This window comes from Tetrao urogallus (assembly GCF_951394365.1).
Source record: "Tetrao urogallus genome assembly, chromosome: 12".
NCBI lineage: Eukaryota > Metazoa > Chordata > Aves > Galliformes > Phasianidae > Tetrao > Tetrao urogallus.
Genome location: NC_136825.1, coordinates 1,154,630 through 1,179,527, shown reverse-complemented (window position 1 = coordinate 1,179,527; position 24,898 = coordinate 1,154,630). Strand labels below are relative to the sequence as shown.

Genomic DNA, 24,898 nt, shown 5'->3' with positions numbered 1-24,898 from the left:
GCTTGGGTTGGAAGGGACCTCAAGTTCCAACCCCCCGCCACAGGAAGGGCCACCAACCTCTACAGCTGTTACCAGACCAGGCTGCCCAGGACCCCATCCAATGTGGTGATGAACAGTGCCAGGGATGGGGCATCCACAGCCTCTCTGGGCAGCTGTTCCAACACCTCTCCACTCTGTAAAGACCTTCCCTGACATCCAACCTAAACCTTCCTTCCTTGACCTTAAAACCATTCCCCCTTGTCCTGTCATTGTCTACCTGGGTAAAAAGTCAATTCCCTTCCTTTTTATAATCCCCTTTTAAATATTGGAAGGCTGCAATAAGGTCTCCTCACATCCTGCTCTTCACGAGGCTGAAGCCCAGCTCCCTCAGCCTGTCTTTGTAGGGGAGGTGGCCCAGCCCTCTGTTCATCTTAGTGGCCTTCCTCTGGACCCTTTTCAACAGCTCCACATCTTTCCTGTACTGGGGGCTCCAGACCTGGACACAGTGCTGCAGATGGGGCCTCACCATGGCAGTGTAGAGAGGGACAATCCCCTCCCTGTCCCTGCTGCCTCTCCTCTTCTGATGGAGCTCAGGAGACCCTCAACCTTCTAAGCTGCATGAGCACCCAGCTGGTTCACGTTCAGTTTTTCATCCACCAGATCCCCCAGGGCCTCCTTCCTCCCTGCCAGGACAAAACCACCGAGTCACAAGGCAGCCACACTTTACTGGGATGCAGCGAGCCACTTACAGCAGGAACCAGAACGGGGCTCAGTCCTCCCAGCTCTCACCTCCCTGGCACTGCCCTGCAGGGCTCGGTAGGAGCACGGGGCTGAGTTCAGTGTTTCTCAGGCAGAGGGACAAGCAGCAGCAGCGTCCCCTCAAGCTGAAGTGCCATGCTAGGGCCGGGTGCTGGTGCCGTCAGCCAGCAGCATGTCCACCTCTGTGCGCTGCAGCCAGAGGCGCTGCTGCCGCTCGCAGCACAGCTCCTGCCCACGGTGCCGGCTGCGGCAAGCCAGCCCGGCCGCGCAGGTACCGGCATGCAGCTGCTGGCAGGTGGTGCAGCAGTAGGCAGGCAGCGTGCCCTGCCGCAGGCACGAGTGCAGCTGGTAGGAGGGAAGCTCGGGGAGTTGCTGCGGGGCAGCAGGGGGCTGAGCCCTGGTGTGGCTGCTTGGTGGGGGCTCCCCGGGAGGCAGCCGTGCAGGGCAGAGCAACGGGGGGCTGCTGCCCACCTCCCTCCGCTCCTGCTGCAGGAAGAAGCGAGAGGAGGAAGGGTCTGGCTTGGGGAGGCCTGGGGAGGAGAGCAGCTCCTGCCTGAGCTCACTGCGTTCATAGGCGTCCCAATTCCTCCCGAGCACGTCCTGTGCGCCCTGCAGCTTGGAGCTCAGCAGCAGGAGATTCGTGTCTCCCTCTCCACCATCCTCAGGACTGTCTGGCCTCTCGAAATACAGATCCTCAGGGCTGTCCGGCACGTCCCCGTAGAACTCCCTGCCATCCTCGCAGCCAGGAGGATGCATCTTTTCCCGCAGCATCTCCACGCAGGCCTCCACATCCCCGGCGACTCGGCGCGCATCCAGCAGCTCCTCGGCACGCGGCAGGCGTGGCTGCAGCCGCAGCAGCACCTCGGCCAGGATCTCGCACTCCAGCCGGCAGGCAAAGAAGCCGCACGCGGCAGCGGTCAGCTCGGTGCCCGGAGGCGGCCGGGACACAGCGAGGCGGCGCTCATCCAACCGCACGTAGCCCAGCCGCCCCAAGCTCCGCAGCAGCTCGGCGTCGGGCAGCGCAGCCCGCAGCACGTGTACGTAGGCTCCTGAGAAGGTCTGGAAGAAGAAGGAAAGCGGGGCTCACTCGAGGCACCTGCGAAGCACCGGCACGCAGCCCCGGCCCGGCACCCACCTGTATGGTGCGGAACTCCTTGCGCCAGGGGAAGAGGTAGAGGTTGAGGGCCGCCCGCTCCAGCAGCTCGAAGGCGGCGGCCAGACCCCGCAGCGACGAGCCCGGCTCGCGGCGGCCCCGCAGCCCCTGGGCCAGGAGAGCGCCGGCGTCGTCCTGCAGGGCCGGCAGCAGCCCCGCCTCGTTCCGCAGCCGCTGCCGCAGCCGTTCCCCGAACGAGGGATCGGGACCGGGACGGGCGCGGCCCCGCTCCAGCCCCCGCCGGTACTCCTGCCGCAGCGCCGGGCCCGCGCACATCCTGCGGTTGCGGCGGGTGAGCGCCCCGGTTCCGGCTCCGGCCCCGCTCCTCCCGCGCCGTCCCCAGGCCTCGTTTCCCGCCCGCTCCCCGCCTGCCGCCGAGCCCCGCGCCGCACACGCGCCTTCTTCCGCTTCCCGCGCCCCGCCCACCACGTGATTCCGCCCGCTCGGAGTCGCGGATCGTTTGGCGCCCCCTGGCGGCCGGGAGGAGCGCAGCACTTGCCGGCAGCTCAGGGCAGGCTCTGCAGGAAGGCCAGCGCGCTCTGCAGCGACGTCAGGCAGTATCCCTCCTCGCCCAGCAGGCACCTGCGGCACGCCGACACACGCGGTGGGCGCGGGGCAGCAGGCGGCCGGCACGCCCCGCTCCCGGCACCTACCCCTCGTGGATGAACTCCTCCAGCGCGGCGCACTCCGACTGCAGCTGGGGCAGCGCGCTGCGCAGCACCGCGTAGGACAGGAGAGGCAGCAGCTCATCCGCCCCGCTGCCACGTGCATCGTCAGGGGTCCCGGCACCGTGGCAACGGGAACATCGGGCACGTCACCGTTTGGCGACGGGGCCAATGGCCCCCATCGCTTTGGCTAAAGGACCGCGGGCCCGCTGCCGTGGTGATGGGGCAATCGGGCTCATCACCTCCATGGTAATGGAACGCTCAGACCCCAGCACCACGGCACTGGGACCAGCGCCCCAACAGCCCGCAGTGAAACCATCAGCCCTGACACCGCGGCAAAAGGGCAATCAAAGGGCAATCAAAGGGCAATCAAACTGCTATGGCACTGGGCACCATTGGCTCCCCCAGCACGGCAACAGAACCATCAGTTCCCCAAAATGGGAACAGCAAACCCTGTGGGGCACCGTTAACGACCACAACAAGGACTGTCAGAGTGCTGCAGCAGGAGCCATCAGCCCCAGCACAACCAGCATCGCTGTCCACCCACAACAGGAACCATCAGGCTGACAGACACCCCCCTGAGAGCCTGTCCAGTGCGAACCAGCAGCACCAGAGCACAGGGACCCACCAGCCCACCTCCCCAGCCCCCTGGCAGCAGGGCTGTCCTCCTCACCCCATACTCACATGGTGCCAGCAGTGGGAGCGCGGCTGTCGCGGGTGCTGCAGTACTCCTCGGCACACTCACAGATGCTGCGCAGGGCTCGCACTGCGGCACAGAGCAGAGCACTCAGGGCCATCCCATGGCACCGCAGCACCCAGCCCATGCCCGCCCCGGCCCCGCACCGATGCAGTCCAGCTTCCTGCGGGGACAAGTCTCCAGGGGGATGAGGCACAACTCGTCGATGGCAGCACCATAGGCCAGGCGGCCGGGCGCAGTGGGGAAGAGCCGAGGGGACAGCCCCAGGTCGGCGGGGCTGGCGTGGCGGTGCCGTTCCATGCTGCGAGCCAGGGCTTCCTCTTGGGGCCGGTGCACGTTCCTATGGGCAAAAGGGTGGTGGGGGCTGGCCATAACAGCAGCTCGCAGCTCAGCAATGGGGCCACGGTACCTGTAGAGGGCCAGCAGCGGGGCCCACAGTGGAGGGAAGAAAGCATCCTCGATACAGGCCAGGCACTGGTCCTTGCCAGCAGCAGTGCTCAACCCCTCAAAGGCCAGCAGGGTCAGGGACAGCAGCCTGTCTGGGAAGGGAGGAGTTACGCAGCTCACCTGGCTGGGCACGGAGAGACCCTGGCCTGCCACATCACCCCTCCTCCCTCCCAGAGCCATGGCCGCCCCTCACCAATGGCATTGTGGATGTCCCGCACGATGCCCTTCAGCTGCTCCTGCAGCGATGCCGCAGGCCTGGGCTTGGCCATGGGCTCTGCTGGGGGCCAATCCTCAGGCGATGCCAGGAACCGCTCCAGGTCCTCAAAGGAGCTCTCCCGGGGAGACCGGGGGTCCCCTTCTGCCCTGGAGGCGTCAGGGCTGCCATCAGCCAGGGTTGCTCCGGAGATGCTGTGCCGCAGCGTGGCTGGGCCGTGCTCAGGCACTGAGAACATGCAGTGCAGGCTGCGGGAGGCTCGGAGCCGCCGGCCTCCTGGCTCTGCAGGCAGCAGCCCTCCTGCATCCAGTGAGAGGAAAGCAAGGCCGGTGGAGGCTGCAGGAGTGGCCTCAGGGTTGCTCTGGCTGACGGCTGGGTACAGCCGAGTGTACACCGCACACTGCAGCTTGCGCAGGAGCTGAGCTATGGGGTGCTCTGGGAAGCTGGAAGCAGAGGGACAGGGGTGAGCAGGGGACAATGGCAAGTGGCTGCGACCCTGCCAGCCCTGCAGTACCTGAGGAGGCAGGAGAAGAGCCCTGTCACCAGTGACAGGTCTGACGGGCTCCTCTTCAGCCTGGCCTTCCACTGCCGTGGCCAGTCCTGGGGGAGTGCTTGCAGCAGGTTAGTGGGGATGTGGGAATAGCCCTTCCTCTCCCTGACTCCCAGCACAGCCCTCTGCATTCATAGCACCCACAGCAGCAGCCTCCAGCACATACTCACGTGGTCCTGTTCATACTCGAGGATGGCAGCATAGAGCTCTCTCTGCTCCTGCTCCTCAGGGGTTAGGGCCACACTGCTGGAGAACCTCCTGCAAGTGCCACAGAGCCAGGTGAGGGGTGTGCAAGGAGCTCGCAGCCTCGCAGTCCCCACTGGGACACCCTGATCCCCTCACCTGTTGGCTGCCTCCTGCAGCCGCAGCCGCCGCTCCTCCATTTTCCTCTGCAGCTGGGCCAGGGCACAGTTAAGGCACTGGAAGAGCCGCAGCAGTGAGCCAGCATCTCACCCAGCACAGCCCTGGGGTGGCTGACGAAGTAACAGCTACAAGCACTGACAGGGTACATGGGGAAGCACAGCTCCCGGGGACCCCCAGAGCAAGGGACACATGGGCAGCTTGGACAGAGCTGGACAAGCAGCATCCAGCCTGTCCACGTGGCTTCAATCTGTACCCCCACATCAGCCAGGAACAGGGCAGGACTCAAAACCAAGTGCGTGTGCTGGATTGGTGCATCCTGGGGCAAGGAACAGGGGCCTGCAGCAGGAAGCCAGGCGCAGCTCTCTTAGTGGAAAGGATACGGTCTCCTCTCGTGCCCTGGCGATCACCAGATTCTCCATCATCTGCCGTTGTAGAGACAGCGTCTGCCAAGCAATGAACGTGGGTGACACCTGCTCAAAGTCCCAGCATACGACCCACCGTACCCAGCTCCCCACTCACCAGCGAGGTTTTCTGCAGGGCCTGGCTGGGGTTGAGCCGTGCCACCCGTGCCTCATAGGCAGCTTTCAGCTTCTGGTTCTGCAGCGATGCCTCCTCCAATGGTGTCAGCTCCCTGCAGGGAATGAGGTGAACACTGCTGTGGCCTTGCATGTGAGCCAGGGATCCTGGCCAGCTGGGACCCTTCCAGGTTGAAGAAGACCTCTGTGATCCCCAAGCCCACCCCAACCCCACCATGCCCATAACCACATCCCTCCGTGCCACATCTCTGCAATTCTGGGACACCCCCAGGGATGGTGACCCAACCACTCCCTGGGCAGCCTGTGCTGATGTATCACCACTCCATTTGAGAAGAAATTTTACCAGATATCCAACCTTAACCTTCTCTGCTGTAAATTAGCATCATAATCTCTTGTCCTTTGGAGGACATCAAGACCAACCATTAACACAGCACTGCCAACTCTATCTATAAGCCACACCCCTAAGCACCACAATTACCTGCTTGTTGCTTGGGAGACGAGCCCAGCCCTGCTCTGCTTTCAGGTCACCGAGGGGAGCACTTAGGTCCCCCCGACCCTCCTTTTCCCACTCCCCATAAGATTTGTGCTCTGGTCCCTTTGCAATTGCTGTCCTTCAGCCCCACTTACTTGCGTGCACTCTGTGCCTCAGCAATCTGCAGCTTCTGGAAGATCTCTGGCGGCAGGAAGGGTGACAGCTTGCCTCCCTCATCAGAGAAAACCCTGCGGTGCCTGGAGATGGGTGCAGGCCCCCCTGGCACGCTTGGTTTTGCCTTGTTTGTTTTTTGCCCTATGGAGGTTGACACGGGTCCATCAGTCCCTGTTAAGGGCTTCAGTCCACCTGGGGGTGGCATTACTCACCCAGTGTGGCTGCCAAGGACTTGACTCTCTCCAGGCACTGCTCTGCCAGCTTCAGCATTTTGGGGGTGTTGGAGCCGAGCCCTTCGCTGTCTTCTGCGATACGAGAGTGTCATGTTGCCCTCCCATGTGTGGGGCAGGGGGGAGGGACCGCGAGGGGGAGGTTACCTGTCAGCGCTGCCTCGTCTTGCAGGGCCTGTGAGATGAGGGTGATGCTCTTCAGGTACTCTACATAGGCTTCCTGCGGCGAAATTAAATAGGAATGAGGCAGGGATGGCCACAAGACCCGGGGGCGGGGGGGTGGGCGGGAGGTGCGGCAAGAGAGCGGGCCCACCCCACAGGGCTGTGATGCTCACCCGCGTCCTCCCCGCGCTGTCCATCTCCAAAGCCCCGCTCGCCGCCCTCATCGCGGTCTGTAGGGCTCGGCCCGGCCCGGCCCCTCCATCCCCAACGCCGCCCGCCGCGGCCATGGCGGCCGGAACGCAGATCTCAGTGGCCGCGCGTTCCCAGGGGGAACTTAAAAAGCGAGGGGATGAAACCGGAAGTGCAGACGGAGAGTGTTTCCGGAGGGACTTTAAAACGGATGGCATGCACCGGAAGTGCAGCTCCGGGTCTTCCGGCCCACAAGGGGGCGCCATAAGAGGCGAGGCGGGGCGCGGCGCGCCGGGCCCGCGGTGAGCGGCGATGAAGCGCGATCGGCGCGGGCGGTTCCTGGCGGCCGCGGGCGGCTCCGCTGCGGCCTCCCCCGAGTCCCGCAGGCGGCCCGCGGCCAGGGGGTCCGCAGAGGGGGAGGCCGGGCCCGAACCGACCGCGGGGTGGGCCCCGGTGGCGGCGGAGGACTCCGCTTGGGCACGGCCCGGGGGGGCGGCGGAGGCAGGTGAGAGCTGGGCGGGCCTCGGCCTTCGGGTGGGGCCAAGGGGCGGTGGGGGCACGGGGACATGAAGGAGGCTGCGAGGCCTCGAGTGGCGCGAGGCACCGATTGCTGCCGTACGTGGGGCCGTAGGGAGCAGAGCTGCAGGCCTTAGCCTCGCTCCGGCCGTGGGGCTCGGAGGGGGGGGGGGGGCGCAGTGGGGAGCAGCGCCCTGAGCGGCCCCATCCCAGGGCGCTGAGCTGCAGGCCGCGGCCTTGATCTGGCTGCCGTCAGTGGCTTAAAGTGAGGGCAGGGATGTAGATGGGGAAGAAAATGTTGGAAACGCGGCAAGAAAAGGCCCTGGGGGTCCCCGCACAGCGCCTGCCATGGGGGAAGCGCACGGTCAGTGCCCTTAGAGCAGAGCTGTGGCGTCGTTCTTTGCTCTGGGGCAGTGGCTGCTCCGTCCCTGGGAGCCTCCTTGGTTCCCTGTGCGTGGCTGTGGGACCGTTAGGGTGTTAGGAACAGTGTGCCGGGCAGGGTGGGATCTGTGAGGCTCCGGCTCACTGAGGGCTGTGGCTGCTGGCTGTTAATACTTTGGAGATAAGCACTAGAGAAGAAAAAGAAGCATTTCAGCTGGAGGACAGTGTTGTGTTGGTGGAAGCTTGTATGTGTGAGAGCCTTGAGAAGACCGGAGTCAGGTCTGGAACAGCCGCCCAGGGGTGCGGGGCAGGGATGTCGTAGGTTTGTGGGTGGTGGTGTGGAGCCCCTGCTCTGCTCTGACTCACAGAGGTCTCGCTCCTCCCAGTTGTCCTGTGTGATGCTGAAGCCAGGACTTTGAAGTCAGCCTTGGCTCAAATCGAGGGATGGGGATGTTGTCTTCCTGTGTGCCGATGCCCTCGGGCCGCAGCTGCCTGCGTGCTCCTGCAGCAGGCACCGTGCAGCTCAATCCGGTCCTTGTCTCGCAGGAATCGGCAGAGCCCTGAGCACCGGATACTGTCGCCTCTGCCACGGGAAGTTCTCCTCCAGGAGCCTGCGCAACGCTTTTGGGAAGGTTCCTGTGATGGGGGAGAATTCGGAGAAGCAGCGCCGCGTGGATCAGGTCTTCTTCACGGACTTCCAGCGGCTGGTCGGGGTGGCGGTGCGCCAGGACCCCGCGCTGCCCCAGTTCGTCTGCAAGAAATGCCACGCTCAGTTCTACAAGTGCCGCAGCGTCCTCAGGACGTTTATTCAGAGGGTGAACGCGTCTCCCACAGGCCACATCAAGTCGAAAGGAAAGTACGTGCAGCTCTGTGCTCCCAGTAATTACTGGGAGCGATGGATGGCTGCGTGTTCAGCACGGCCCCTCTAATGCTACCAGTGCTGTTCTGGCTTTTGCAGGAGCGGTGCGGCCCCGGCCCAGCCTGGCGTGGAAGGAGGTGCCTCCTGTCTGGGTGAGTAGCTGCTCACAGAGCTGCCTCCTCCAGCGGGGAAGGGTCGATTTTCAGGGGTGTTGAGGGCAGGGCGGTTCTGGCGTACAGCGGGAAGCAAAGAGCAGCCTGTAGGGTGCCTCCCTGCCCTGCTGCCACACGCCTCGGTCCGGGCGTGCAGAAGGAATGGGTCTGCAAGCACTGACCCCACGCCTGCTGCTTCTCCCCTTTCAACAGTTGACCTGATCACCTCCAGCCCCCAGTGCCTGCACAGCCTGGTGACGTGGGCACATGCGCACGCAGGGGGCTGCCAGTCGGTGCCGAGCCTGCAGAGCGTGCTGTCCTCTGAGTACTGTGGGATCATCCGTGCCGTCTGGGGCTGCGGGGATGGGCACGACTACATCATGGACACGGATTCTGACTGTAGCACGGTGCTTGTTGACAACGCCTTGGCTGTCAAACGGGAGTGGAACAAGAACGTGGCGCAGCGCTTGACGGACAACGGGGCAGACAATGCCGAGGCTGTTTCTGCTCCCAAAGCCCAGCATGCTCCAGTAAGGACAACTCCTTGTCAGCAGCCCGCGAACAAAGGGACCACATCAGTGCCACTGAAGTTGGAGAACGAGCCAGCGCAGGACAGGGATTCGTCTCATTCTCAGCTGGACAGCACAGCCTTGTTACAGGAGAAAGCCCTGCCCCAGCCCGTGTCACCACTGAGCAGTGCCACAGGTAAGGGATTTCCCTTCTGATCGCCCCCCCAGGACTCTGGGTAAGGCAGAGATCTGCTCAAGGAGCACTGCTGGGCCTGGGTGGCCTGCCGTGGGGACTGGTAGGGTCCTTGAACTGCAGCTCTGAAGTGCTAGTTGTGCAGGGAATCAGCTCTGCTCTTGCAGAGGGAAGGAGGATGTGAAGCTTTGGCTGGCCCAGCTGCCCTGCAGCCAAGCTGGTCTCCTCGCCTCTGTGCATCGTTTTCCTCTCGATGAGGGGGTGAGATGTGGCTGTCCAGCTGGCTGTGTGTACCTGCCAGGACCACGTGGCCCTGCTCTCACCAGTCAAGTGGTGCAGTGGTCCCTGTCTGTTTGCCAGGTGGTTGTTTGGGGTCAATCCCAACCCTGTCTGTGTGTCAGTGTGGGGGGTCTTCCCATCCCACTGCGACTGCAGGGCAGTGTGAGCAGCGTGAGGCGCTTCTGTCTGTGCAGGCAGCCTTGCTCTTGGGCTGCCTTAATACAGGTTTGCTGCTGTATTCTTCTCTCTCTTAAAATTTGGGGCTTACCGCTGACTTTGAGTTACAGAAGTTGGGATCTGTTGAGCTCTGGCAGTCACACAATATGTCTGCTGCTGGAAAGAGAAAAGGTGGTTGTAACTCACTGGGGAATGAGTCTTTTGGTTGCAGAGCAGTAGTGACTGGGAAACCAAAAGGTGCTTGTGGGACCTGCAGGGGCTCCTTGCCTGGGGTGCAGGGAGAATGCTCCCAGAGCTCATGAGGCACTGACTTTGATTTTAAACGATCATTAACTCGTCTTGGAGCGCATCTTTTTTGCAGTATGGGCCACCATGAGTTAAGTCAGTGCCTTCTCACCAGCTGCCTCCGGCTTCTTTTCACTGCTTTCCCTAGTAACGTACCTTGTTCTCTTTCATTCCCTAGGACAGTTGAGTGGGAAGCAGGTTCTGTCTGCAACGTCGGATGAGCGGGTAAAAGACGAGTTCAGTGACCTTTCTGAGGGGTGAGAGAAGAGTGGGTTTAAAACAGCCTTAATGTCTTCTTTGCGAGTATGAAATGAGCGCGGAGAGCTTCTCCGGTCCTCTGAAGGCCCTGGGAGGTGGCACTGAGGGCAGGGAGGCTCCCTCCCACGTGCTGCAGGCGCAGCGTGCGCTGTCTGTGGGCACGGCTGGCTGTGCTGTGCTCTGCCCCGTGCTCTGGGACAGCAGGGCTGTGGCAGGGCAGCGTGGGGCCGTGTGGCTCTGCGTGCTGGTCGTGCCGGTGCTGGTCCCCCTCCGCAGCTGTGAGCGGTCATTGTGGGCTCACAGGCAGGAGCTGCTGCTCTGAGATCGCCCTGTTTTGTGAGCAGGGAGAATAAGGAAGCCCGAGTTGGGATGCAGGCTGCTTAGTGGTTGTTGTGAGCCAAGATTTGGCCGAGCCTTCCAAATCCAGGGACTGCAACTGAGGTGTGTGAACAGCTGCTGGTTAGGTGGAGGTTCAGAGGGGCCAAGTGCAACCTTACTTTGGTGTGTCAGCTGAATCTGTCAGCTGTCATGTTAAAAGCACCACGGGAACCTACTGCTTGTTTCCTGGCTTCAGAATGAATTGCTTCTTGTGTAGCTTGGGATTTAAAAACAAACAGAAAGATGTGGCTGCTCCACATGAGGAAATACTGAACGACCTGTAGCTCAATTAACCTGTGCCAGACATTTATATTACATTCTTGCTCTACAAAATGACTTTTCTTAGTATAGGAAGCTGTTACAACATCAGGCCCTCTCAGAAACAGCCATTTTTGTTCTCCTAAAAGTGGTTCAGTGATTCTTACAGAGATTAGTCCTAAAAGGAACCAGTTCTGCTATTTGCTGTGCTTGGGGGCTGTATCTGTTTTGGGAGATGGTGGGGGAGGAGAACACATGGAGCCTCAGATGCCTCAGTGCTGTTCTACGGGGAAGGTAAATGCTGGGAACGAAGAACATGCTGCTGTGCTGAAGTGTCAGCCGAGTCCTGTTTTGGTAAAGGACATTTTCTCTCTTTCTCAGAGACTTCTTGAGCGATGACGAAATGGAGAAGAGAAACATGCAATCTTCAGACGACTCCTTCGAGCCTTACCCTGAGAAAAAGTGAGGGGCTTTCCCTGCTGTGCAGCACGGTGTGGGCAGCTGGGTGGCTGAGCAGGAGGGCTGGTGCTGCCTCTGCTTCCTGGGGACGGGGTGGGCTCAGCTGGGCAGGCTTTTTCCTGCATGGCCCTGCACTGAATACATCAATGTGGCCTGCTTGCATTTGACAGCACGCTCCTGGTGTTGCCAGGCTCAGCCCCCCGGCCCGGTGTAACATTCAAGGGCAATTAGGTGGGAGATCTGGAATCGACATCAATTATTAAACAAATGTCCTTCTTCCTTCCTGGAGGGTTTCTAGCAAGAAAAGTGACGGCAAAGAAGCGAAGAAGGCAGAAGAGCCCAAAGTAAGGAAGAAGCCAGGGCCAAAACCGGGCTGGAAAAAAAAAATCAAATGTGAAAGGTAATAAGGAGCAGTGTGTGGCTAAGCTGCAGTCCCAGCTCGAGGCCCTCGGCTGACAGCGAGCCTCTGCTTTGCAGGGAGGAGCTGCCCACCATTTACAAGTGTCCTTACCAGGGCTGCACAGCTGTCTACAGGGGGGCAGATGGCATGAAGGTAAGCTCAGGCTTTGTTCCTTCCTCAAAGCTGCCAGCCAGCGGCTCAGCAGCAGTTCTCAGAATGAGTTCTGCTGTGTCCTGTGAAATCCCCTCTGCCGCGCTTGCGCCCAAATCCATCCCTGCTTTTTCACATGAAGCAGTGCTGGTGCACGAGGCTGCCAGGATGGGTGTCCTGCTTATTGTGGGATCCCAATTCTTTTCTCTGGAGGAAACACAGCCCCGCTCTGTGCCCGTCGACCAGCAGTTGGAAGCTCTGTCCTTTCTTTTCAGAAACACATCAAAGAGCATCATGAAGAAGTTCGGGAGAGGCCCTGTCCTCATCCAGGCTGCAACAAGGTGTTCATGATCGACCGGTACCTGCAGCGCCACGTGAAGCTCATTCATACAGGTGCGTCTCCACAGCCTCTCATCACAGAGTTCAGGTGCTACCAGCATGGGGTAATTCCTTCGTACGAGGCTTGTAGGTGCCATAGCAAGGCTGTGGGGGCTGTAGAACTGTCTTCCTGATGTGTAAGTCTGCAGCAAGCCTTCATCTAGGGGACTTGAGGCGGGAGGAGGAATTCAGGCTCCCCTAGGAGCCACGGACAGCTGCTTGTGTGTTTCGTGTGCTAAGAAATGAGCACAGTGGGTGAGTCTTTCCTCATTTCCATTGCAGAGGTACGCAACTATATCTGTGATGAATGTGGGCAGACCTTTAAGCAACGCAAACACCTCTCAGTCCATCAGATGCGGCACTCGGGAGCAAAGCCCCTCCAGTAAGTGTACCTCATCATGCCTTCGTAGCCAAGAAAATGGACAGGAGGAGTCAGGAAGTTGTGCTGAGCTCTTACTGTCCTCAGTGCCGTGTAATTCAGTGACACTTTAAATATTCATCCACTTCCCCACTGTGTGTCTGAGCTCCAGAGCTTCCCTTTGCTGAGCAAGTCTTGCCCCTCCTATGCCTGTTCTTCAGTGCTCAACTGATGAATGCTCAGCTACAAGCAATGAGCCACAGACCTGAGAATGATGATGCTCCTTGGCTTGGGTGGTTCTAGAAGATGCTTTAAGCCAGCTGTTGAAGGCTGCAGTATTCTTCTCTTGCAGCTCCTTCCTCCTATTCAGTGCAGGAAAACATGGGCTTAGTCACTGTGACAAACAGCTCGGGCTCGGGCTGTGGCTCTGAGCTGGGTGCTGAGCCCATGCTTTGCCTTGCAGGTGTGAAATCTGTGGCTTCCAGTGCAGGCAGCGAGCATCACTCAAGTACCACATGACCAAACACAAAGCGGAGACGGAGCTGGAGTTTGCCTGTGACCAGTGTGGGAAACGTTTTGAGAAGGCCCATAACCTTAATGTCCACATGTCTATGGTGCATCCTCTGACCCAGACTCAGGACAAAACCAAGCCCCTGGAGTCAGAGCCCATTCTCCTCTTAAATACATCAGGGACTTCAGAAAGCCAGGCAGTAAAGCCAGAAGTGACTGCACAGCAAGAGCCCACCTGAGGGGGACGGGGAAGCTTTCCCAGTCTGACCCCATAGAAACTATATGGCAGAGTGGAGATTTTTAATCTACGTTTTAGTCTCCAAGGAACTCGATGGAATTAGCTTCAGCTTGCTCAGAAAAAGCTTGTTATGCTGTGATTCTCCATGCTCACGTCTGATTCAGCAGTGTTGTACTAAGTCTGTCTAATCCAAGGGGAGTGGATGTTTGGCAGCACCCCTTTGTTGTCCCCCTTCTCCCTACGCACACAGTTGTAGAAACAAAGTTGGTCCACAGCTGTTCCCAACCTGCACAAGCTGCTGCCTGCTCAGAATTGCCCCCGGGTGGCTGTAAGGGTACGTATGACAGTGGAGCAACTTAAAGCAGGCGTTTTGTTTTGGAAAGAAAAAAAAAATCCTAAAGCAAGTCTAAACTGAAGTTTGTAACCTACTTTTTATTGTAATGAGAGCTTCATGGTTATGCTTGTAATAAATTATTTACAAAGTAATTGGAAAGAAACAGTGCTAGTGGGAAAGGTAGGGTGGTGTCTTTCCCTTCACCTGCAGGCAGCGCATTCTGCTCAGCCTGCTCCCTGCAGCAGTGTCACTGTCACTCAGAACAGGAGCAGCTCTTCATCCACCTCCATGGATGCAGCAGGCCGGGAGAAGTGCTGGAGGGTGGCTCCCACCTCTGGGTCAAGCTTTTCACATGCCTCCAGTAACTGGGGAGAGAGTAAATGGCAACAGCCCTGCTCCTGCTTCCTCCAAGCAAGTTGCAGCTGCACCAGATCGTTTTGCTGCTTCTCAGCAACGTGCAGAAGTAGAAGGGAGAGAGAGGTGCTGTCGCTGACTCAGGCAGAAATAACGGGCTTTGCCAGACAGCACGGTGGAGGGCTGGAATTTCAACACCTGTCACTTAACTATGCTTGCTATTTTACTTAAGACTGAGCATTAAGCAAGCGGTGAGCGCAAGGCTGCATGAAAGAATCATGGTTAATGTTGCTGAGAAAGATGAAGCCTGCAGCTGGGGAGGAGGAGGGCTGAGGCTGTAGCACTGGTTGAACAGCAGGTGTCCTCCACTGCTCCAGTGTTACAGAAAGGTACTGCAGAGCGTGTGATAAGCAGGCAGCACCAGTGCAGTTCGAGTTGGCATGAAAGATACACAGTGAGCAGACAGTCATCTCAGAGTGATAGAAGAGGAAACACTCACTCACCAGGCCTATGTTTCCAAAGCTTTTGGCAGGGCAGCGTGGAATTGCACCAAGGAGGAACTGACGGGCTGTAGAGATCACTTCTAAGGGATCTGCCTGAGGAACTCAGAAGAGACAAGGTAGATCAAAGCCCAGAGCAGTGTCTCTCTCAAGTCTCAGTCCCTACCTCCTGAACTGGAAAAAGAACCATTATGCTGTACCCATGGTCTAGCTACAGGTTGGGCAGGTACCTCCATCACTGCCTACGTTCATCCTAAGGTCCCGTACAAGACAGCAGTGAGGCATCTTAGGTTTCAGGCACCAGCAGGACAGCAACACCTGCAGGGTTCTCTCCACCTCAAGCTGCATGCCTGCAAATGCAGCTCCACAGCATGCCACCACTTTGTACAGGGAAGTGAGAACAAGGATGCTGCAAGCGGCGTTGGGAATGGATCACAGATAGGATTCAGAGTTAGAAGAAATAAAGAGACTGAGCTTCGCCCGTGTGTTCTGCAGGGCCTGGGCCTCTTCCTACCTGCTCAGGCTGGGGCAGGTCTTTCCCTTCCACAAAGAGCTGAAGCAGCTGGATGTAGAGATTGAGCGCCACGTAAAGGAAGAAGTGCTGTCTGGTGAGCAGCTCGTGGTGGAAGCCGGGGGTAAGGCTGTGGGAAATCATGCGTGCACCACCTAGTCAGTGCTGGTTCAGAGGGAAACACACGGGGCAAATACAGCTAGAGCTCCTGCTACCACTCAGAGCTCTCCACTGTGTGCAGGGAAACTTCTAGCAATATATACAGGGATTCTTCAGCAGCAGTCCTGCTGTGATGCACTGTTCTCTCGTGCACGGCTAACAGAAGAGCTCGGCTCATCCCCAGGCCAGCTGCAGTGCCTGTCAGTCACCACCCACATCCTCCCCACAGGCATTCCTTCTGAAACCAGGACATTACCTGTAGAAGGCAACAGGCAAGAGCCGGCTGTGGCGGTCTGAGGCTGCGCAGCGCAGGACAGAGTATTTCCTAGAGCCTGCAACAGGCACAGAAAATCATTAGGCACCTTCATTGGTCCTCTGCTACCTCATGCAGGGCCTGCACAGCTTCTTCCCAGCACACAGTAAACCCTAATGGTGGGTGCAGTGACCCTGGCAGAAGGAAGCTGTTCCTTTTAGGCTTTTCCTACGAGATGAAACAATAATTGAGTTTCGGTCGCTCCTAATTAGCAGCCAAGTCACCATACTGCAGAGTAGAAGCAGCTTTTAATGAAACTCTCTTTTTCTGTGCAGTCCACAAAAGCACCAGAATTCCTCCTTACAAACACGCTCATTAATCAAGGAGATAAAGCATTACTGTCCAGCACCAAACCTCACCCTCTCACCCCTTGCAGGAAGACTCACTCACCTCCTTCTTCTGACAGGAAGAGCAGTGGCCAGGATATGCCCCTCTCTTCCAGGCACTGCAAGATCTCCAGGGCCCATTCCAGAGACGTCTGAAAATCCACACCTTCCTGGGTGTCAGAAAGGACAGTTTGTCTTAGGTTTTAACTGTACCAAAGCAGAAAAGTTTCAGTCAGAGATCGTGCACGTGAAATGCTTTAACAGAGGACATCTGTGAATTTAGCCCAAGCCTTTCTCCTCACCCGGGGGCTGAGTTCCTCCCTGGGCAGTCAGGCACTCTGCAGTGCAGGAGGCTGCATCACCAAACCAAGTCACAGCACTGCTCACTTGAGCATCATTTGCAAAGGCAGAGGAAGCAGCACTGATGAGCAGCCAGCTCGTCACCAGCATGCTTCCCAGCTTTGCTCCACAGAGATACTCAAGTTCTGCATCTACCCCCCCCCGCTCCCCACAGCCAACTTCCCCCCTCTGACCTCTCCAGTGTCAGTTAAGAGGATTTTTGCATCACTCATTTTACTCAGAACAACCTTCCCAATCTGTTTGCTGCAGATATTTCTTTTCTCAGTCACTCTCCTGACTCCCCCAGAGAAAGGCTGGGATCAAATGACTATTTTAAACTTGAATCTGCTCCCTGATCCGACCTGTTAGCTGATTACACAAACGACTGCACTTCAAAATGGAGAAGATGACAAAGGGACAGAAACACACATTGGTAGGCAGGATGTTGCTTAGGGCAGAGAGCTGCTGAAAGAACCTTCTTGTCTTTGCTCTTCTGTTTTACAGCATTAAATCATTTGGAAATCTGTGTTCCTCCTTGCTGCAGAGCCCATCTCCTGTGAAATGCCGTGTGTTTCCAGACTGGGGAAAGGTGTCTTAGAACAAAAGTGAAATGCACAGAAGCCAAGATAGGAGATTCCAGCATGGGAATCATGGGAAGCGTGAAGTATGAACAGGAAACTGAAAGCTGTGAGACTCTCAGGACGAGAAATAAAAGCTACTGTAGTGAAAGGGAAGATAATATCAGACAGGAAAATACATTTTCAATCTGATCTGAACAGAAGGGCTTTCAGCAGGCTGTCTGGGATGTTGCAGATCCTTTCCTTCTGGCAGAGCAAGCTACCAGCTTTTAGAGTACTTGTGCAAAGCATTTTTAGGCAGCAAACCAAGCTGATCAGATCTATTTGGTGTCATGAGAATCCCCCGAGGGCTGAATTTACCTTTGGTGCTATTTTTGCTGAGATTAGATCCATGAGTGAGAAGAACAGCAGAGAAACAAGAAACTGCAAAGAAAAGAGAGTGCAGTTAGTTGTATCTGCGGTGGTGACTCAGAACTTACACTTTCCAGTCAGGAAATAACATTTCATCAAGTGAAACTCAGCATTCCCAGGCTGGACTCAGATGAACTACAAGCACTGCTGCTGTTTTCAGGTGAAGGCAGTTTCAAGAAGACAGTCTGGGACCTGACTTGGTTCATTGCTTCTCGAGGGAAATCCCATAAAAAGTTCAAAGCAAGTAAATCAGACCAAAAAAAAGACAAGTTATTCCAAATACAGGGAAAACTAAGCAAGCTACCACAGATGTAAACCTGGGAGAGAGCTGGTCTGAGTTAACAGCCTGCATGCCACAAGGAGATGCTGTGCAGCTTCCCATCTCAGCAAGTGCGCTGTAATCCTGTCCTGCCACACGTCTCTGCTGCCCTGGATCCCAACCACTCCAATCAAAGTGGTTTTATAACCCAGGGAAGTTAAAGTAATGCTTTTATTTGTGTCACCCCTTGAGTTGTACAACAAAACCTTTTCTGTTACTGTTGCCCTCTGAGAAGGAAGAGAGCAGAGCCAGACAGCAAGCTATGCACACAGCAGGACTGCATGCACACACAGCAGTAAGGCAGGGAAAAGAGCAGAGAAGCATCACTTCAGGTCTTCCCAGTGTCCTCCTCCAATCTTAAGGCAGATTTTTAAGGTCAAAGTTGTCATCGTTTCACCTGTACCAAATGCACGTATCACCTTGGTGAGATCAGCTTCTGATTAATAGTTTTTGGCTCTAGAGCAGTATAAACAATGGTGGATTGGATCCCACAGCAAGAAGAGCTGCTACCACAACTCCTGCCCCAGGGATTAAAACTTCAGAGTAAGTCATAAGGCACAGGCTCTGCATAAACAAGATTTACCTGTGAATTTCTCAATACAGAGACACTCCCCACTCTGAGCTTTGGTCTCTGCAATCTCCTCTAGATAAACACACACCGCTGCCAGGACAGCAGCCCCACTTCCTTCTCAGCAGAAGGCTTCAGGGAATTCCATTTCTGTATCTCTTTACCCCCTCTGCCAAGTTTCCAGAATGAAGATCAACAAGGATTTCTCCTTTGCCAGTGGGAGAAGTGATCCTGGAGAGCTGAACTCCCCTCCTCTGCAGCACTCTCTCTGTTTTTCAGAGCAGCTGTTCAAATAATCTTCAGTGACTTCACAGAGAAGTCAGTATCTGAGTTAGAAGTTTAAACACCTTTACCTGCAGGATAAATATTTAGTTACTGGTAATTTACACTGCGTTCTACCAAAAGCCATCAGCAAGATTTCACAACAGGGTCTAACTGAGAAATGGTGTTCCAGGAAAAGGCATTCTGCTTTCACTTTTGAAGCGTGGAGAACAGCAGACATTTAAAAGGATTCCAGTCTTGCCTGCTCTGTGTCAGTTCCCAGTCTCCTCAGTGCATTTCTCTCTCTTCCACGTGGTGAGTGCTGTTGAACAGTGCAATGCAGGAAGGCAGCAGAAATCCAAGGAGGGCCAGAGAGAGGGAAAACCTGTCCTGAAGAAAGGAAGCTAGGAAACAAAACCAGCATGTCATGGTTTGAGAGAAAGAATCGTAGCTGTAAATGAGGAGGGGATTCAAGGGCTTCAGCAAAGTGCTTCAGTTTGTGATTGGGCCAAAGAAAAAGCATTTTTTCTCCCCAGCTTTCTCCCTGCTGTTGAACACAGTGTGGAGATTGTTCAGAGAAATTAAAAACAAACAGTGAAGCAACAGCCAGTAGCCTCCCAAAATCTCCCTTACCACAGGTTGGGCAGCTAATTAATTACCTCTGTACAATGCTACAGAATCACGTGCTTATTGCCTGCAATAGGGCATCAGAAGATTCTTACATGGGATGTCCAACTCTAGGGAAAAAGCTGCAGGATGCTGAACAGCCAGCAGATTTACCACGGGGGAATGACATGGAGAGGGAAGGAAACAGCTGAGAAGCAATCAGCAATTTCAAGAGATCTGAAATTCACCACATCCAGGAATGAAGGGTGTGACTGATTAACCAAATGACTCAACAGTGTGCTAAGGCCATTCCCAGTTTGTCTAACAAGGATTCTGCCTTCCAGTCTCCTCTAAAAAGATTCCTTTTCCTTATGGTGAAACACTCTGACCCACATTACGCAGAAGGCCAGACTACATGATTATAGTGACCTACTCTGAGTTTGAACTCTACAAAGGAATCTGTTTACAGCTGTCCTACAAGCCTCAACCCACGTTAGCATTTCTTTCTTTCTGCATGCTGAAATCCAGCCTGTCTCAGAGATCAGGCGTCCAGGAAGCCTGTCCATCAGAGCAGGTCTCCTGCCTGCACATCAGTGTTCAGGTCCTCATACACACCCCACTGCTGAGGACTGGCATTCCCTCAGTCTCTCCAGTTCTTCTGGAAGCGGAGCACCAAAGAGTCTCTTCCACTGGGAGCAAAGTACTGGCTCCAACTGTGGCCACCAGAGCTAGGAAGAAAGCCAGAAACCAGCAGTGTTAGCAGCAGCATGCCTAGCAGATGTTTGTAGTAGTGCATGCAAGCTTTCTCAGTCAGGTAGTGAGAGGCAGGTTTTTTCCTCCCCTTAATGTAGAAGCCCACACACATAATACACACACACATAATAAACACAAAGAAGTTTCAATCCTGGAAATGCCAGGTGGGTCATCCATGATGGTTTGTACCATGGGGCCCTGAAGTTTCGCTTGCAGGACCTGAAGGAGCTCAAAATTCAGCTGTTCCACAAACGGGATGGATGTACTTAGAAGATGCAACAAAAGCAACTACCTCCAAGTGCATGAAGGGTAACATGGAGAGGAAAACAAAAAGTGCTTTACAGAATTTGGGGTTGGCATGTACCCTTCTGTCTTCTGTCTTAAACTCTGTTCCTCCATTCCACTTCTGCATGTCCAGAGCTGGGATCAGAGGGTATGCTAAAACACTCTGCATTTTTCCAAAGGCACTAACAATCATCCCTTACTTCACAGTTTACCTTAAATGAAGTCTAAAAGATGCACTTTAAATAGACAAGGAATATACATCTAATGTTAAAAATAAGGACAAAACATGAAGGGTTACCACTGCAGAGAACAGCACAATGGGACACTTGGTTTGGCACGCTGTTAGAACATCGTTGACCCCTTCTGCTGATTCTTCACAGTCCAAGCTGGCATTCAGCAGGCCCTGGGTGAGGACAGATCACAGGATGTCTTTGCTGCTTCGAAGCACCTCCCAAACCCATCTGTTAACTAATCAAAGATAACTGTAGGGGTCAGCGTGGCCCTGCAAAAGAAACACACACCCAACAGCTTCTCTTTGTTCCACCTCCTTTGCTGCACTGTATTAAAATTAGTCTCCACCATTAATTCCTGTTAATTCACTTCACTTCCCTGGACTTCTTTTTGCAGTTCGCACCAGTGATTCTCAACAGAACCGTGCAAGTGGCACATCTCAGTGTTAAGAACAGCATACAGTAAGGAAACTGTTCTGGCTGGCAGGGACAATAGAGCAGAATACCAAAGGCAGCTCTTACCCTGAAGAAGTGTGCAGTGATGCCATAGGAGAGCGCGTACCCCCTGGAACAGATGTTCTTCTGCAGCACAATGAGGAAAGAAAAAGTTTCATTCCTTCCTTTCTGAAACACCATTTTCCTCAAGCAGATTCCAGTAGCACAGAATCACCCTGTGAGACCCCAGCTGTCAGCTCAGGTTACAGAAATCTTTTCTCTCTTAAGCAACATCACTCACTAGATTGAGCTTTGCAGTCCCAGCACATCAGTGGCCCTGCTTGCTGTGCACAGCAGCAGTTTGACTAATGGTCTCAGAATGAGTAGCAGTATCTGGCTGTGCCTCAGGGCTTGAAAATGCTGTCCATCAGGGTGAATAAATAGAAATGCTAGCTATCCTGAGCACGAACAATGCTCTGCAAGACCTCAGAAAGCTACAGAGATGTTTTTGAAGCTGAAATTCCCCCCATTCTGATATACATTAAATTGGCTGCATCTTAACTTCTGTCCTAAGCGCGAGCTGAAGGTCTCTAGCTAGAGCATTGACCAACAAGAAACAATCATCTGGCTAATCACACGTACCAGCTCTGAGTTTACATAATGAAAAAAGTCTTCACAGTCCAGCAGAGTTTTCTTCCCTTTTCGACAAGTCGCGATCAGCGTGGATGCAGGGAGCCCCACCAGAATCCTTGGGCAGGGAAGAGAAAAAACAGAATCAAAGTTGTCACCAAGATCTGAGTCCGTGCTCTCAGAGCACAACTTCCATACCTGGGGCAGTTTGTGAGCATGTCAAACACAACAACCCCAAACATCTGGACAGAACCCATACAAGGAATTTTTACAGTCGCCCGGAGAAGAACCTGCACCTCAGTGAGATCCACAGACCACTTTCAAAGGTGCTATCAAGGCTCAAAAATGGAAATGCATGCTTATCTTGGAGCAGCAATATAGGATGATTAATGCAGGTGGTGGCACTAGGGGTGTTGTTGGCTATAAAGAGAGTCCACAAATATGTGCTGGCCATGGAAATCCAGTCCATCTAAAGGGATAACTTGAGGCCCAAGATGGCACACAGAAGCATTTCAACCATGTGGGTGCTTGGAAATGAGCATCTCTTGCACATTTGCTACCAGGATGCATAGTGTCATTTATTTTCTTGTGCTCTGTGCTCTGAAGGGAGGCTACCCAGCTGCACGAGTACACAACAAAATACACAACACATTTGTTTAAGGCATTCCCAGCCATTCAGGTCTGCATTTACCTTCTGTGCAGCAGCAGCTCCTGCTGCCTCCACAGCTGCTCACCCAGAGCAGAACCATGGTGTCTGTCTTTCAGCCTTCCCTGGAGAATCTCAAACAAGAAGTGTCTCTTGGCATCCAAGCAGCCTGAAAGTGGCCTTCGCCTACATCCCAGCTCGAGTACCATCTCCTAAATAAGGCAGGGCAAGGGGGAAAACAGCGTTTGTCAGGGCTGCACATTAGTTTGCACTCAAACCCTCTATGATTCTCCAAAGTAACACACAGAAATAAATCAGTATCTCTATTTCCATGCCATTGCTCACATCTGAGAACTGAACGTCAGTCTTCTGTACGCTGACATAATAGAAAAATACTAGGCCAAATTCAAGGACACTGATGCCCTTCGAAATCTGAACTCACCTGCAACTTGCAAAGAATATCAGGACTGACTGACCTCAACTGGCCACAGCTACCCAGGTCCAACCTGAAATGAAGAGACACCAGGTAACCGCCCCAGTTCACCCAAAGGAGAACATAATTCAAGTCGTATCAAATGGCTTCACACAAGCGCACAGCTCTGACATTAATGTTCTTTAAGTAAGCTGTAGATGAGACAGCAACTCTCCTCTAACCCTCCTTCCTTATTTTCTAGCTTCAGCTCCTTCCCAAGGGCACTGACGCTTGTCTGGCCAAACAAATACGAATACAAACTCAACTTAAAAGAGACACACAGACTACGGACTCTATCTGTGATTTCAGATCCAGACCTCTGTCACCTAAAGCAAGATTCCTATGCAAAGACCAGTGAGTCACAGAGCCACCTCCCAGCCTTCATTTGCAGCCAGACCTGTAAGAAGGGAATTGCTTCCACCATGGGGAAAATATGCCCCCATGAAGACACAAGCTGACAGCTCCTAGCTTGCCTGGTCATTAGCAGAACCATTGCTCCTGTAGAAATGCAAGTCACGATACAGAATACCTTTGTGAGAAATCCAGAATGCAGTTGATAATGATGCCACATGCCTTTTCCAGGTCTCCATCACAGCCACCAGAAGCAGAAGGTGCTGGAAGATACCACTGATAGATAGCCCAGTAATGGAAGTCCTGCCTGCAGTATTGAAAAGAAGGTAATGAAACTAAATGCTGTAACAGATTGGTTTGGTTTTCCTAACCTTAATGTAAAAGGAAGCTCAGCCACCAAGTTAAGTGCTATACCAGAACACTGCATGACCAGATGTGAACTCTCTCTTGCTGCTGGGAAATTACTTGGAAGGACTGTATATGCAGGCTAAGGGATGTATTGGTGAGCTTCTCAAGTTAAAACACATCTCACCCCAGCGTTGCTTGAGCTTTGTAATTCATTGCTTTAGCCTGCAGTAAACAACAGGCATTTGTGTCCCACAGAATCTTATTTACTTTGTTGTTAATCTCCTAACATTAAATGCTTTCTCCTAATTTGAGTGGGGAAGGATCTTGAAGCAGCCCCCCTTCAAGAGAGCACCTCTGTGGTTACCTTTCTGAAGCAGAAAGAACATCCTTTTCAGGGTGCACCTCTAGCTCCAACAGCAACCACTCTCCGAAAGATAACTGGGGGAAAAAAGCGATTTAGAGATCACAGCCAGACACAATCCAGTACGGATTGAGAGATATTGAACTGGAGGCACGAAGCCAAGGAAGTTCCAGAACAATTTCCTCTGTAGAAAAATCTAAATCGAAGACCTACTAAAACCTACAAAATTGGTTACTTGAAAGCAAGTCTGTAGAGCATCTCAGTGACACACAAGCACAGCCCTCTGAAGTTCAGAATCAGATCACTTTGTAGACAGTACACAGTGGGAAGGGAAGGCTTTTTCTCTACTGTTCCTGATAATTTTCTTATTGATACTGTATACTGCATCAAACCCTGTGGTTTTGCCAGTAAACAACACACAGAATCTTCACTTCCAGTTTTCTATTTCTGCCTTATCATCAGCATCAAAACCTACAAACAGCACTGAGCGCGTGGCCGACCACAAACAACGTCACCCAGCCGTCATCCAGCTCCTCGGGTGCCACGCTGGGATATGCAGCTTTTATCAGCAATAAAGGAACTGCAAAGGGCAGAGCTGAAAAATGAGAATCCCAGTGTGAACTTAAGCCGTGGGACAGATTTATACCTGGAATGCTTTTTCCTTCACAAGCTCTTGAAACCGCGCTTGCTTCCATAAACAGAGGCTGGCTCTTCTGTAGTTTAGAGATGGGCTCATCAGGGAACTCCAGCCAAGATCAGCCTTACCCTCCTTGCTTGTGATTCCCCGAGCTTCCAAGCTTAGCCGTGGCACAACGTGCTGCAACTGAAACAGGCAGAAAAACAACGTGTGTTTCCAAAAGGGCCCCTTTTTGTGTGAAGCTTTTGTGTGAAGCTGCCAAACAAGCAAATGCACAAAATGGCAAGGCGGCGTGCTACCAAGGTGTACTTCCATAGTTTTCTGTGTAAAGTTACAGCTCCACGGGAGTCTGCAGTGAGAAACTGAACTGAAACTGATTTTTCTCGTAAGCAATGTGTTTCTTTTTTCTTTTTACCTTTTTAACAAGACTAGGAGGCACCAAGGCACATAAATCGTCACAAGAAAAGGATGAAAACTTGCACAATAGATAAGATACTGCTGCTGTGCAGAACCTGATTGAGAAAGAGAAAGAATTTGGCTATCAGGTTGGTTCAATCGTATCTTTTCCCAATCACGAAAGTCCAAAGTCAAAGCAAAGACTGAGCGTTAAAAATGGTTTTAACCAACATGTTCAAAACCTGCTTACTTTTGAGACCATTTCTGTTTGTGTGCATCCAAATGCAAATGCAGCCCCAATTTTAGAACCAGCAACTAAGTCGAAGCTTCTGACAGCATCCACTCAGGCCTTTCTTTGGCAAGCATCAGTCAGCACGATGCCACGTCCTGTGGGGCCACCATCAGCCTGTCTGGGCAGCACCTCCATGCAGTGCATACACCCACATA

The 24,898-nt window shown here is 54.2% G+C and overlaps 4 protein-coding genes across 5 annotated transcripts in view; 1 reads left to right on the top strand and 3 right to left on the bottom strand.

Annotated features, from left to right (window-relative positions):
* Positions 1 to 876: 876 nt before the first annotated feature.
* On the bottom strand, positions 877 to 2,167 carry SPATA2L (spermatogenesis associated 2 like; the record flags this gene model as incomplete). The annotated part of the gene is made up of 2 exons (XM_079541443.1): positions 877 to 1,797; positions 1,874 to 2,167. The coding sequence occupies 2 exons, from the start codon at positions 2,165 to 2,167 to the stop codon at positions 877 to 879; spliced, it is 1,215 nt and encodes a 404-aa protein (XP_079397569.1).
* Positions 2,168 to 2,397: 230 nt separating this feature from the next.
* On the bottom strand, positions 2,398 to 6,688 carry VPS9D1 (VPS9 domain containing 1; the record flags this gene model as incomplete). Its single annotated transcript, XM_079541286.1, has 15 exons — positions 2,398 to 2,473; positions 2,545 to 2,649; positions 3,241 to 3,322; positions 3,400 to 3,593; positions 3,663 to 3,792; positions 3,894 to 4,357; positions 4,429 to 4,514; positions 4,635 to 4,722; positions 4,807 to 4,874; positions 5,208 to 5,270; positions 5,347 to 5,458; positions 5,991 to 6,150; positions 6,222 to 6,314; positions 6,387 to 6,459; positions 6,575 to 6,688. 15 exons carry the CDS (start codon positions 6,686 to 6,688, stop codon positions 2,398 to 2,400), a joined length of 1,908 nt encoding a protein of 635 aa, XP_079397412.1.
* A 214-nt stretch (positions 6,689 to 6,902) lies between these two features.
* On the top strand, positions 6,903 to 13,329 carry ZNF276 (zinc finger protein 276; the record flags this gene model as incomplete). The annotated part of the gene is made up of 11 exons (XM_079541464.1): positions 6,903 to 7,095; positions 8,034 to 8,343; positions 8,446 to 8,498; positions 8,712 to 9,203; positions 10,120 to 10,198; positions 11,217 to 11,297; positions 11,584 to 11,694; positions 11,772 to 11,847; positions 12,120 to 12,237; positions 12,505 to 12,604; positions 13,044 to 13,329. The coding sequence occupies 11 exons, from the start codon at positions 6,903 to 6,905 to the stop codon at positions 13,327 to 13,329; spliced, it is 1,899 nt and encodes a 632-aa protein (XP_079397590.1).
* Positions 13,330 to 13,919: 590 nt separating this feature from the next.
* FANCA (FA complementation group A) overlaps positions 13,920 to 24,898 on the bottom strand; it is a gene marked incomplete at both ends in the record, with an annotated part of 32,343 nt that continues 21,364 nt past the window's right edge. For both annotated transcript variants that reach the window (XM_079541605.1, XM_079541606.1), the window contains 17 exons: positions 13,920 to 14,027; positions 14,520 to 14,612; positions 15,031 to 15,157; positions 15,443 to 15,518; positions 15,890 to 15,995; positions 17,103 to 17,165; positions 18,564 to 18,705; positions 19,523 to 19,635; positions 20,244 to 20,348; positions 20,698 to 20,757; positions 21,253 to 21,358; positions 21,932 to 22,098; positions 22,329 to 22,392; positions 22,888 to 23,016; positions 23,422 to 23,495; positions 24,065 to 24,241; positions 24,471 to 24,567. In XM_079541605.1, the coding sequence (XP_079397731.1) occupies positions 13,920 to 14,027; positions 14,520 to 14,612; positions 15,031 to 15,157; positions 15,443 to 15,518; positions 15,890 to 15,995; positions 17,103 to 17,165; positions 18,564 to 18,705; positions 19,523 to 19,635; positions 20,244 to 20,348; positions 20,698 to 20,757; positions 21,253 to 21,358; positions 21,932 to 22,098; positions 22,329 to 22,392; positions 22,888 to 23,016; positions 23,422 to 23,495; positions 24,065 to 24,241; positions 24,471 to 24,567 (1,807 nt within the window). The remainder of the gene's footprint in view (positions 14,028 to 14,519; positions 14,613 to 15,030; positions 15,158 to 15,442; positions 15,519 to 15,889; positions 15,996 to 17,102; positions 17,166 to 18,563; positions 18,706 to 19,522; positions 19,636 to 20,243; positions 20,349 to 20,697; positions 20,758 to 21,252; positions 21,359 to 21,931; positions 22,099 to 22,328; positions 22,393 to 22,887; positions 23,017 to 23,421; positions 23,496 to 24,064; positions 24,242 to 24,470; positions 24,568 to 24,898) is intronic.